Here is an 11390-nt window from a genome sequence, read left to right as displayed (position 1 = left end):
TATAAAGTTACAAAAAAGCTTTATAAAGATATTGGACAATTCTCTATTGCCATACGATGATACGAAATATTTTGCAGTGGAACTACTAAAAGAGAAAGGAACGGAGAGGAGTGATAATTTCTTTTTTCTTTTCTTTTTCGGTGGATTAATTATGAAATACAAGAAAAGTAGGTACTAGTTGTTTTTCTCTTTCTTTTATTACGTCGAGTAATTAGAAAAAAAACAATGAGAATTGAATTAACATCTATTATGTGAAAGTCAATGATACCACTAAATTATAAGCCTCTATAGTAGTTTGTTTCACTAATGGGTCTGGACTCTTTGTTTTTTGCGACATTACAAAAGTTTCAGAATGTTCAGATTTTATTTTAATGTAAGTATATACATATGTCTCAATCCATGTGTAAGCTTTTAGCATCGTGTCAAATTGTTTAAAATATATAATGTCTCATTTGGGATTAATAACTGAATTCAGAATAGCTTATAAATGTCCCTCAAGTAATGCTAACATGTGTTTTACAAGTATTTGTCCCATATAATTTCACTCCATATGATGGAATACTACTAGTAGCTTAAAAAATGTTATCATAATTATCTATAAAATATTAATAGCGAGATTAGAGTTTTAACTCTATATAAGGTAGTTAAACAAAAAGGTGCACATAGATTGGACAAAAGGAATACCCCTACGTATTAAAACTTGAAAACAATAGTAAATGATACTTAAAACTTTTTTTTTTTCAAAGTTGAATTGTTTGACCAAATTTATAGAATAAGAAGAAAAAAAAAAGAAAAAGAATCACACCTATTTGACATACAAAATATGCACTTTCTCTTGCATAAACAATAGTAATAGAAAAGGAGAAGAAAAAAAAGCAACATTTGGCAGTTGATAATCTCATACTAGCACATATTTAAAGCACCAAGTTGAAGAATGGTTAAGTTTGGAAAAAAAAATAAAAAAATACCATCACCTCGTATATAATTTGATACAAATTTTTGTAGTAACGAATAATAAGCCTTCATTTTTTGGGTCTTTTTGACTTTATTAGTTAACATTGCTATGCCTCACTTAACCTATTAACGATTGCTATTTGGTCCATGGTTATTTCCCACATAGGCCCTAAGAGAGGGAGATTGAGTGAGACCATATGGAGCAATAGTCTGTTTTTGATTCCCATTTTTCTGCTGCATTTTTCTTCTGGCAATGTAACCTCTGATCCAAGGCGTGACATCCTCGTTGATTTTGATCATGATAAAGAAGATGATTCGATAGGTGATTATCATGACGAAGATGACACTTACGTCTATCCATTTTGATCTGTTCAGATCAATCTGGAATATCTGCTCTAGTATGAATTCACCTGGAATCTTTGGAAGATCAGGACTCGAGTTATCAAACACCAACCCCATCAAATCGTTTTGATATTGCCCCTGCACCATCCACCATTTGGTTAACACAAATAAGACGTGCAATGTACAGATAATTCTGTCAATGTATAGAAGTCGAACTGAATTCGTAGTCTTACCTGTAGTGCCCAAAAGTGGAAACTGAGGTAAGACATTGGGTAACGCCAGAAAGGCTTTGGAATGTCGTTTGGGAGTCTAAAGTATCCAGAGACAAGCATAAATATTCCCTAGCATCAAGAGGAAAACAGAACAAAAAGTTAATTAAGAATGTTGGAAATGGTTGTAATTTTGGACTAATTGAAGGGAAACTAATGAAGTTTTTTAGTACCTGAATGCCAGCACCTATAATGATACCCATGAGGAAATTAGGGACAATACTAGCTATGACCATCATCAAACTTTCGACAACAGTGACACTGGCATAGAGGCACACCACAAAGAACAAATAGTGTGTGAAACCCGGGTGTAAACGGACCATGAAATAGCATACAGTGCCTGAGAGGAACGTGATTAATATCAGGAATGGCATCGCGGATAAGGTGTTGCTCACGACGAATGCAGTAACACCATAATGTCCATTCATCCTCTCTCTTTGAAAAACCTGTTTTCAATGGGGGAAAATGGCTCAAGTTGTTATATATAGTGTGTTGTCAAAAAATTGGATAGTTTTTTCAAGATTAAGATATATACAAGTACAAGGTGCAAACCTTCATATCTTCAACAAAAGAAGGGAATCCTCCAATTGACATGAATGTCACAAATCCAAAGACGAATGATGCACATGCTCCTCTTGCCTGTTTCATAGCAGTTGAACATATAGCAGAAATGAGGTTAATTTCTTCTCATTTATTAACAAAGGAGCAAGTTAAAAAATTTCAACTTTGTGGCTGTGTTTTTTCCCTTTGGATTTAAAAGATTTTTAACATATTGTATTAGACTATTAGGTAACGCGTCTTATTTTCTAGGTTATGTAGGATAACTTGTAGTTATGTTTTAGGCGACCTGAAGCAAAAAAATAAAAATAAAAGTTCCATTATAGGAGAAGGATATTACCAGGATGGAACTGTAACTGGTTCCGACATTAAGATAGATAGTTCCAATGCAGATAGTGACCACTAAGTAGATAACAAGTCTCAACCAGTAATAACCAAAGTCTCTTGACATGTTAACAAAGGAACGTTTGGTTAAGGTGAAGGACTGCATGAAGAAACTAGCCTGACTTCCTCCAGAATCCAGCACTGTTCCTTTCTGTTACACAACAAATGAATAATTATTTGATAGGAGAAAATGGTTAGATGATGACAGAGTATTGATCAAAGTTGGAACATCAAAACTTACAACTTTTGACATTTCTTCAACCCTTTCGTTAGCTGAGTAACTGTACTGAGAACGACGATAATAGTCAACTAGAGTGCGGATAGCTTCAGCTGTTGTTGTTTTGTCAAGAGGATCCTCATTGGACTCAAACTGATAAGAATCAGAAAATACAAAGACGAAGGAAACAATGCTAATATTGCTTAAAAGTAGCTTACTTTGGTTTAAAGAAACTAAGAATAGGCCACTGGGTTCAAAGAAAGCAGAGCAGAATGGTGCAGATTGTATAGTTTATTAATTATTTTATTGCACATAATCGGAAACAAAAGCATGTGGTACGCATACTTCAATTGTTTCCCTCCGTGAATCAGAGCAACAATAGCAATTAAAAAAACATTTACTAATTTTGTAGAACACTAAGCTAACAATGATTTGGAATTTTTTAAAGGGAAACAAGATGATCAAAGGAAAGAAATTTGATACCCGAAGCTTCATCGACCCTTTTAGAGTTGCCTTAACTTTGTCGAAATCAGAATTGATACAACGTAGGAAATGATCTGATGGGTTTCTGAGAGCAGGACATGGAAACCCAGCTTGTGCAAAGAACTGCAAACACAAACAACTTTTTTTAGGCTAGCAAAAATATTAATAACAATATTGTCGGTATATATAAGTTAAATCAGACGAAGGAGAAATCTTGCCTCATATGCTTCAGAAGCCTGACCAAAGTAAACTGTTTTGCCTCCAGAAAGTAAATATAATCTGTCAAACAACTCAAATACTTCACTGCTCGGCTGGTGAATCGAAGCTATCACAGTCCTTCCATCTCTGGACAGTCCACGCAACGTCTGTGTAACGAAGAAAGCCGAAGCACTACAAAAGAAAAAGAAAAACATTTAGTAAGTTCATTTCAAATGTTATCCATAGATCTATTTACTGAACAAGCAAAAAAGAGATAAGCTTTAAAATAATATTACCTGTCAAGACCACTAGTTGGCTCATCAAGAAAGAGCAATCTAGGTCTCATAAGAATCTCAAGTGCAATACTAACTCTCCTTTTTTCACCTCCACTAATACCACGCAAGTGCCAGTTTCCAATAACTGTATCAGCACAATCTTGAAGTCCCATTTCAATAATAGTACTTTCAATCAGCGTCCGTTTCTCCGACCACGGCATCCGATCAGGTAGCCGTAGTTGAGCCGAGTAGGATATTGTCTCCCGAACTGTTAAAGTCCCAATCAACGTATCGTCTTGTGTTACATATGCCTGTACATTAACAAAACATCAGTTTCAACCCAGTAGCTTTTGCTTAAATTGTATCTAAAAATGAGGTATGGGTTCGATGGCAGTTCAGAACTCATAAACTCTAAATTTTGGCTCTGGTAAAAGAAACAAATAAGATATACTTACAGCGGTGCCAAAAGAAAGATTAGCTTTACGACCATTGAGTAAAATTCGTCCAGAGAGAAAAGCATTTGCGGCAAGACGACCAGATAAGGCATCAAGAAGTGTGGATTTGCCAGAACCAGAAGGACCCATTAAAGCAGTAAAAGTACCAGGTTCAGCATAACCAGTAAGTCCTTCTAAAACATTTTGTGTTTCTCCATTATTAAGAGTAACCATTACAGTCAGATCTTTCCAAGCTAATCTAGCCGAAACATCTCCAATAAACTCTGTGTTTGTTTTTTCTTTCCATAATGTTTCACTTAAAGGACTTAATCCACCTACAACAATACCATGACCTTGTGGTTTACTTGCTTCAATTTCCATCATCACATCATTTGCTGATGTTGTTGATGATGACGAATTCCTCATCCTTCTGTTTTTTTCTACTTAATTCTGTTTTGGACAAGATTTGAGTATACGAAGTAAGAGGACAGAACAGCTAAAAGATATAGAGTATGAAGTAAGAAAGAAACAACAGCTAACAGACAGGCAAGAAATTTTGACTAAAGTTTTGGACTTTTCTTGAATCTGAAAGCAGAAAAACTAAAAGGGAATACTCAATGTAGCATAAGCATGGTCGGTTTTTGATACAAGAAAAAACCAAGAGAGAAACTTCTGAATAATTCTTCTAAATGGGCTGTGCATCTACCCCTACAGAATAGGTATGGACAAGCTGAGGTACTAATCTATTATTTTTGTGTGCTGAATGTGGCAACAAGATGGTGAAATGAATATTGTATGTGTGAAGGGGGAGAGGAAATGAAATTGTAATGAATTTGACTGAAAATGGTTCATGCAAAAAGAAAAAGGGGATATGGGAATTTTTGGTTGGCTTGAATTCTTTCACATCACACTCTCTTCACTGCTTCACATGCCCATAACAACTATCGACCATCCACTTCAATTAAGGGAAGAAGAAATTATTGATATACCTTAATCGTTAAGTATTTTTTACAAAAATAGTGGTGTTAATGTTGATTTGTGCGCTCTTAGATTATTTTTGTATATCTCCTACCAATACAAGTATTATGTCTTTACATGAGTTTGAACTTTGATCTTCAATTGTATTTTTTTCATTTCATTAACTATTAGGTCAGTGTTATGGATACGTAATGTTTTTTTTAATGGGATGGGATTGGTTTATGAATGATAGAAAAATGGAAGATATTATAATAAAAAATTTGGTGGAATTCAAATTCTACCTCTTAATAAATTTTTGTACTCGACTCCATTCCCAAAGGATAAATAAATAGAAGAAGAAATTGACATTTTCTTATCAATCCATTTTCCTTTTAGTTTTGTGGGCTCATTAAATGGGTACTGGTAGGTGTTAGTTGGGGGTGCATTTATTCCAAACCGACCCAAATAATGACTCTTATTAGTCTTCCTTTTTCCTTTTCCATCGAATATTCAAGGATTAAGTAGTTCAAACAAGGTCATATCATGCTCTAAAATACTTCTGCTACTACAGTATTCTTCAGCTGTCAGCACCGTATGATTAATGAACTTTGCACAAATTATTATATTTAAAAATTTTAATTAAAAAGGATAAAAGGTGTGGTAGCTGCACATTTTGTATAACATGTGCAGAGTATATTTGCTTCGCTTCTTTCTCATTTTTTCTTGAGTCGAGGGTTTATCTGAAATAACATTTTTACCTTCTCAAGGTAGGGAAAAGATTTGCGCATACATTAACCTTCCCAGACCCCACATGTGGAATTACATTGAGTTTTTTTTTATTTTCTTATTTTTTGTTGTTGTTATTGTTGTTGTAGTAGTAGTAGTATATTTGATTCGCGGTTCAATTTTTGTAGGGACCGAGCTAGAGTTAAAGGTACAGGTTCGATCGAACTTATTTTCATTCAAATTTCATATTTATCTTAAAAAATTTATTTAATATGTATCAGTTATTAATTTAAAACCTAATAACTTAAAAGAACTAAATATCGAACATATAAGCTTTAAATACTTACGCGAAGTTTTTGTACTAGGGTTGGTTGAATGGCAGTCTTTAATAGTTGCTGTGTGTCAACGTGTGCTTTCTGGAAGGAAGATGATAAGGGAAGGGCACTAAAAGAGTAGTAAATAAACCTAACAACTTTCATTAAATTATCGATGGGCAGTAGCTATGCTTTAGCTCTATTTGCAACTCTATGGAGTTAATTTGAACATGGAAGTTCTCCACATAGAGTCATTTTCTTTCAACTACAATTACTATTCTGCAGTACGCGCGTGAGTTAAGTTTTATTTACCGAGGGTAGTAAAAATAATTGACACAATTAAATGACTTAAAGCTAACTACAACCTTCTAGTATGTGTTATACTACTAATCATATAAGGTTAATCATTTGAAAAATAGATAATTGACAGCATGTAAGAGTTGGTAAAAAAATTTCTTTTTTGCATCTTTGGGGATAAAACTTAAACTTGTGTATCTACTTTTCTTAGTATGTAGGATTACCGTTACATGCATTGGTGAGAGCCAATATTTTAATTTAAAAGGCGGGGCGTGAGACGAGGCGTTTTACCTCTGATGAGGCAAGACGTAAGCCCAGAGACATGGGACGTAAGTTCCACGGATCTTTATATTTTACTAATTTTAAGAATTCTAAGATAGTATAAAATAAAAAATAATTATAAAAATTACATTAAAATCAAAAAATTATACTAACAAATAATCTATTTAAAATATTTATAAATTATAATTCAACAATAATATGAAAAGTATGACATATATCATAATATGCAAAATAGTTGCAACGTCGTTACAACTCAAACATCAAAAGTAGTGTATTCGATGCGAAATCTTATATGTATCTCTTAAGAAGTGATGAATCTTGAAAGAATTTCGATATTATAATTTGATATATTTTTTTAAAATACTCCTTTTATTTAATATGCTTTCTATTTGAAAGAGAATTTATATACAAACATAATTCAAAATTTAAATATGATTCTCTAGCATCATTTATTTTTAAGTTTCAACAAGTTAATAAAGTGACACATAATTCATCATACTATACAATGATATCTAATTATTTGTAAATATTTACTAGCTAATACTGAGCTATTAAATTAATAAGTATTGTATCTCGTAAACGTGAAAAAATAATATTTAGGAAAATAATTATAAAAACAATTATGGACTATTATATAATAAAGACATAACAAAAGTTAAAAAATATCTTATTTTAAATGAAAGATTTAATTAAAATTTACTATCATAGCAATCTTAGTGGATAACGTGCAATAAATTTTATTTTAATTATAGCATAAAATACTCTCAACTTAATGATTTATGATTAAGAAAAAAGTAATTTTGAATAATCAACGATTTATTAAGAAAATTGAGGATTTACAAGGTTAGTTACACACAATTGCATAAAGTTCTATTAGGCGAGCCCAGTACGCTGGGCATTGGGCGTGTCTTAGGCATAAGTCCCGACGGCCGAGGCGTAAGTCTCACGGAACTAAGCCCCACACATAAGCCCAGGAGCGTTTTACGAGTGCTCCATCCCAGGGTGAGTCCCGGGCGAGTCCCAATTCTGCCTTTTAAAACAGAGGTAAGAGGTACTATATATATCCATGAAATAATTAACATGTATACACATTAATTGGAACACTATCGTTAAGAAAAAAAGTTATTTAATTGTACGTACCATTACTACCAATATTGACATGTTGGGAACAATAAAAGAAATAACTGATTAGTCTTTTTTACTGTAGGTATTATTTTTTTCTTTCAAAAAATAATAAAGAAAGAATCATGGTAGCCATTCGGACTGACGAAATTAGTAATATTTGTACATGCTGGTATCTAATGGACCGAGAATAGCAATTATCATATGGTGTAATTTATTATTTCGTTATTATATCAAAAAGGAAATAGGTTCACATAAACTGGAACGGAGGTAGTATAATAATTTGTTGTGGGTACAATAGTACATGCTGACATCTTAACGGAAGAACATGGAGGAGATGGAGCCATGCGCAAGTATATTCATGGGCAAGTTACATATTTGACCGGTCGGTAAAAAATAATTACAATAATTAAATATACAAAAAGGTTATATAAAATATGTATATTATATATCAATAAATAGAAAATATATACTTTATGGGCTATTATTCTTTAGAACAAATATACTAGGTAATTTGCCCGATTTAATTGCCAACTAGTTAGCAAATACATTTGGGCTTTTACATTAGGTTGGGCCAAGGCCATTGTCAGATACTATATTTTTGCCAGGCTCAAACTTACAGATTGGTGCAAAACAGCAAGTAGTATGTACCATTAAATGAGTACATTTCTATTTTGGTCCCCCATATAATATTAAAGTTCTGTTTTATCCCTATCTATGGTCCTCAGTCTATCATGTGTATTACTTCCTCCATCCAATTTATATGCTAATATTTGATTAGGTATAGTGTTTAAAAAAGAACGAAATAATTTTGAAATTTATGATCTAAAATAAAATATAAATATTTATATGATTATAAATAATCTCATTAAGGAAAAAAAATTAAAAATAACACATAATATGAAACAAAGGAGTAGTATGAAGTAGTTGTGCCCGCACCAAAAACTACGTCTAATTTCCTGTTGTTGTTGGCTTCAATGCGAGAGGAAAGATAAGAACTTTAAATAATTCGATATATTCTCCCAATAGGCCTAGTGATTGCACTTTTTTGGTGTAATATTAGTAATTAGTCACTTTTTACCCTTACTATTAGCATTAGCGACGATGTAAAAGTTATTAGATTTTAGCCATTCTATTTAAAGGCGGGTATATTTTGAACAAACTACCCCAACACATTAAACTACTCTAGCAATCGCTAATGAATTTCAAATATTCTACAAGTGAAACTCCGGCATAATATACTAGAGTTCGAAAAATTATGTACATGTGAAACTCAAAATATATGGTACTAGACTTTAGAGCTTTTAAAGATAAAATTCCAACACAATGTACTGAAATTCAAATATTTATAGGTTCAAAATTCAGCAATAATATCTTATTTTGAACTCTATGACACAATCATGGAGTTCGAACTTCCACAAGTTGAAACTCCATGATATTATCCTTGAGTTTAAAAGAGATACTATTGGTGAAAATATTGCTTTTAGGTTCAAATTCCAGCAACAATTACTGGGGTTCAAACCTTTATAGGTTCAAACGCCGACAACGATTACTCGGGTTTGGTCAAATCTTTATAGGTTCAAACCCCAGAAATGATTACTGTGATTTGAATCTTTCATGTTGTTTAAGATATCTTGGTTTGAACTCCAGAAATTATTCTTGGATTTTACACTAGCAAGGGCTAAAAAATCAGGAATAATTTTTGTGGCTACGAACTGCATAATCGATTGCTGGAGTTGTGTTTCATATTTTAGTTGGGGAGAAAAATATCAATTTAGTCAAATCGGTGGCTCTGTTTCCAATGCATTTGAAAATAGAAAAACTTTTAGAAATGACTATTGTTTGGAGGCTTATTGGCGGGCATAACTATAATTTAGCTAATTACATTATGTAGCTACTAATTGCTTGCCATGAGATATATATCACTATATTCAATTTGGCTGTATACACTGCATTCAATTCAGATGTATTCGTTTTTATATATTTTACATTGTATTCAATTTCACTGTATTGAATTCAATTGTATTCAAACAACAAAAAATCAAGAAATAGGGCGTATACCTCTATTAAATTCGGTTGTACATTATATTCAATTTGGCTTTATTCATTCTTAAATATTTTACATTGAATTCAATTTCACTATATTTAATTTGATTGTATTCAAATAATAAAAAAATTAAAAAACAGTGATATTCGGATGTATTCAATTTACTGTATTCATTCGTAGTTGCTTTTGTATTTAACTTGGTTATATTTAAACAACAAAAATTTAAAAATACATGATTTGTCACAAAAAATAACCTTTGGAATATATAAATACAGACAAAAATACAAAAAGATAAACTGTATTTGCATTGAAAATAGAATACACTCAAATTTGAGCGTATTTGTACAAAATACAATGTATTTGTATCATTGTATGTGATTCAATAGCAAAGAAGAGAAGAAATTTCGCCGGAGAAAACGTCTTCCGGCCAAGCAAAAACTGTATATATTGTATTAAAACTAAAAAATGGAGGCGAACAAAAATCCGGCAAGATCTGAAAATACACTATCACATTGTATCTACCAAAATTCGGTCAGACGAACAAAAATCCGGTCATGTCACGACCCAATTTCACCTGTAGGTCGTGATGGCGCCCAACACTACAGCTAGGCAAGCCAACTTATAAATTAAGCATACATTGATTAAACTTTCATTCCAAGAAATAATAAAATACCAACTTCTACCAATGTGTGTGCCAAGACCCGGTGTCACAAGTGAATGAGCATCTAGTAGATTATACAAAACTCCAAATACTGTCTGAAATAAAATAGACAGAATATAAATATCAGAAGAGACACTGGTAGCTGCAGAACGGCTCAGAAAGGCAGCTCACCACTATGCCTCTGGATGACGTGGGTATGTGATGATAGGTCCTCTACTAGTACCTGTCTCAGATCCTGCACAAAAAGTGCAGCAAGTGTAGTATGAGTACGTATACAACGTGTACCCAGTAAGTATCAAACCTAATCTCAAAGTGGTAGAGACGAGATGGCCGACTTTGACACTCACTATAGGTCAATAACAATTGAAATAAAACTAGGATATTTAAATCAATGTGATTTACAGAATTTATTTAATCAGCGGAAATAATCAAATTCCTTCAAATGTATCAATTTCAATATATTAATTAAATTTCTTTAATTCAGATAAATTCCAATTTATCAATTAAATCTCATTTACAGGAGTAACAATTAATTCCTTAACAAGCAAGAATAATAATTCATTAAATTTCAAAGATTTTTCAATTTACTAATTAGCTTTACAAGCTGAAATAAATTATTAAAGCATCATGTAATTATTATTATTATTAAGCACGATTTCTGCCGAGGACATACGACCCGATCCAGAGTATCGTGTACACTGCCGAGGGACGTGCGGCGCGATCCATAGATGCATCTATCCTGCCGAGGCGTTCGGCCCGCTCCACAAGAAAGGAGGATATTTTCTTATGTGCCTCCGGAAGGACAGTATATTTGTTATAAGATAAATTTGGGAGGAGAACAATTTCTTTTGACAATTAATTGATTTAAAT

At 32.5% G+C, this 11390-nt stretch overlaps 1 protein-coding gene across 1 annotated transcript; it reads right to left on the bottom strand.

The window, feature by feature from the left end:
• Positions 1–881: 881 nt before the first annotated feature.
• Positions 882–5047, bottom strand: LOC104097293 (ABC transporter G family member 11). Its single transcript, XM_009603851.4, has 10 exons — positions 4136–5047; positions 3702–3991; positions 3426–3597; positions 3208–3330; positions 2749–2877; positions 2464–2658; positions 2118–2204; positions 1739–2011; positions 1530–1637; positions 882–1434 (listed from the first exon to the last, which is right to left on the bottom strand). The coding sequence occupies exons 1-10, from the start codon at positions 4538–4540 to the stop codon at positions 1081–1083; spliced, it is 2136 nt and encodes a 711-aa protein (XP_009602146.1). The 5' UTR covers positions 4541–5047; the 3' UTR covers positions 882–1080.
• Between the last annotated feature and the right edge of the window lie 6343 nt (positions 5048–11390).

This window comes from Nicotiana tomentosiformis, chromosome 3 (genome assembly GCF_000390325.3).
Source record: "Nicotiana tomentosiformis chromosome 3, ASM39032v3, whole genome shotgun sequence".
In the NCBI taxonomy this organism is placed as follows: domain Eukaryota; kingdom Viridiplantae; phylum Streptophyta; class Magnoliopsida; order Solanales; family Solanaceae; genus Nicotiana; species Nicotiana tomentosiformis.
Note: the sequence above shows the minus strand (reverse complement) of the source record. Positions and strands in the feature narration are given on the sequence as shown.

Excerpts from the sequence above, each read along its gene's own strand:
- LOC104097293 (XM_009603851.4), bottom strand. The coding sequence starts at position 4,540 with ATGAGGAATTCGTCATCATCAACAACATCAGCAAATGATGTGATGATG. Across the intron at positions 3,598-3,701 it reads CCAACTAGTGGTCTTGACAG|TGCTTCGGCTTTCTTCGTTA; the intron begins GTAATATTATTT and ends TTTCTTTTGTAG. Across the intron at positions 3,331-3,425 it reads AGGCTTCTGAAGCATATGAG|TTCTTTGCACAAGCTGGGTT; the intron begins GCAAGATTTCTC and ends TTGTGTTTGCAG.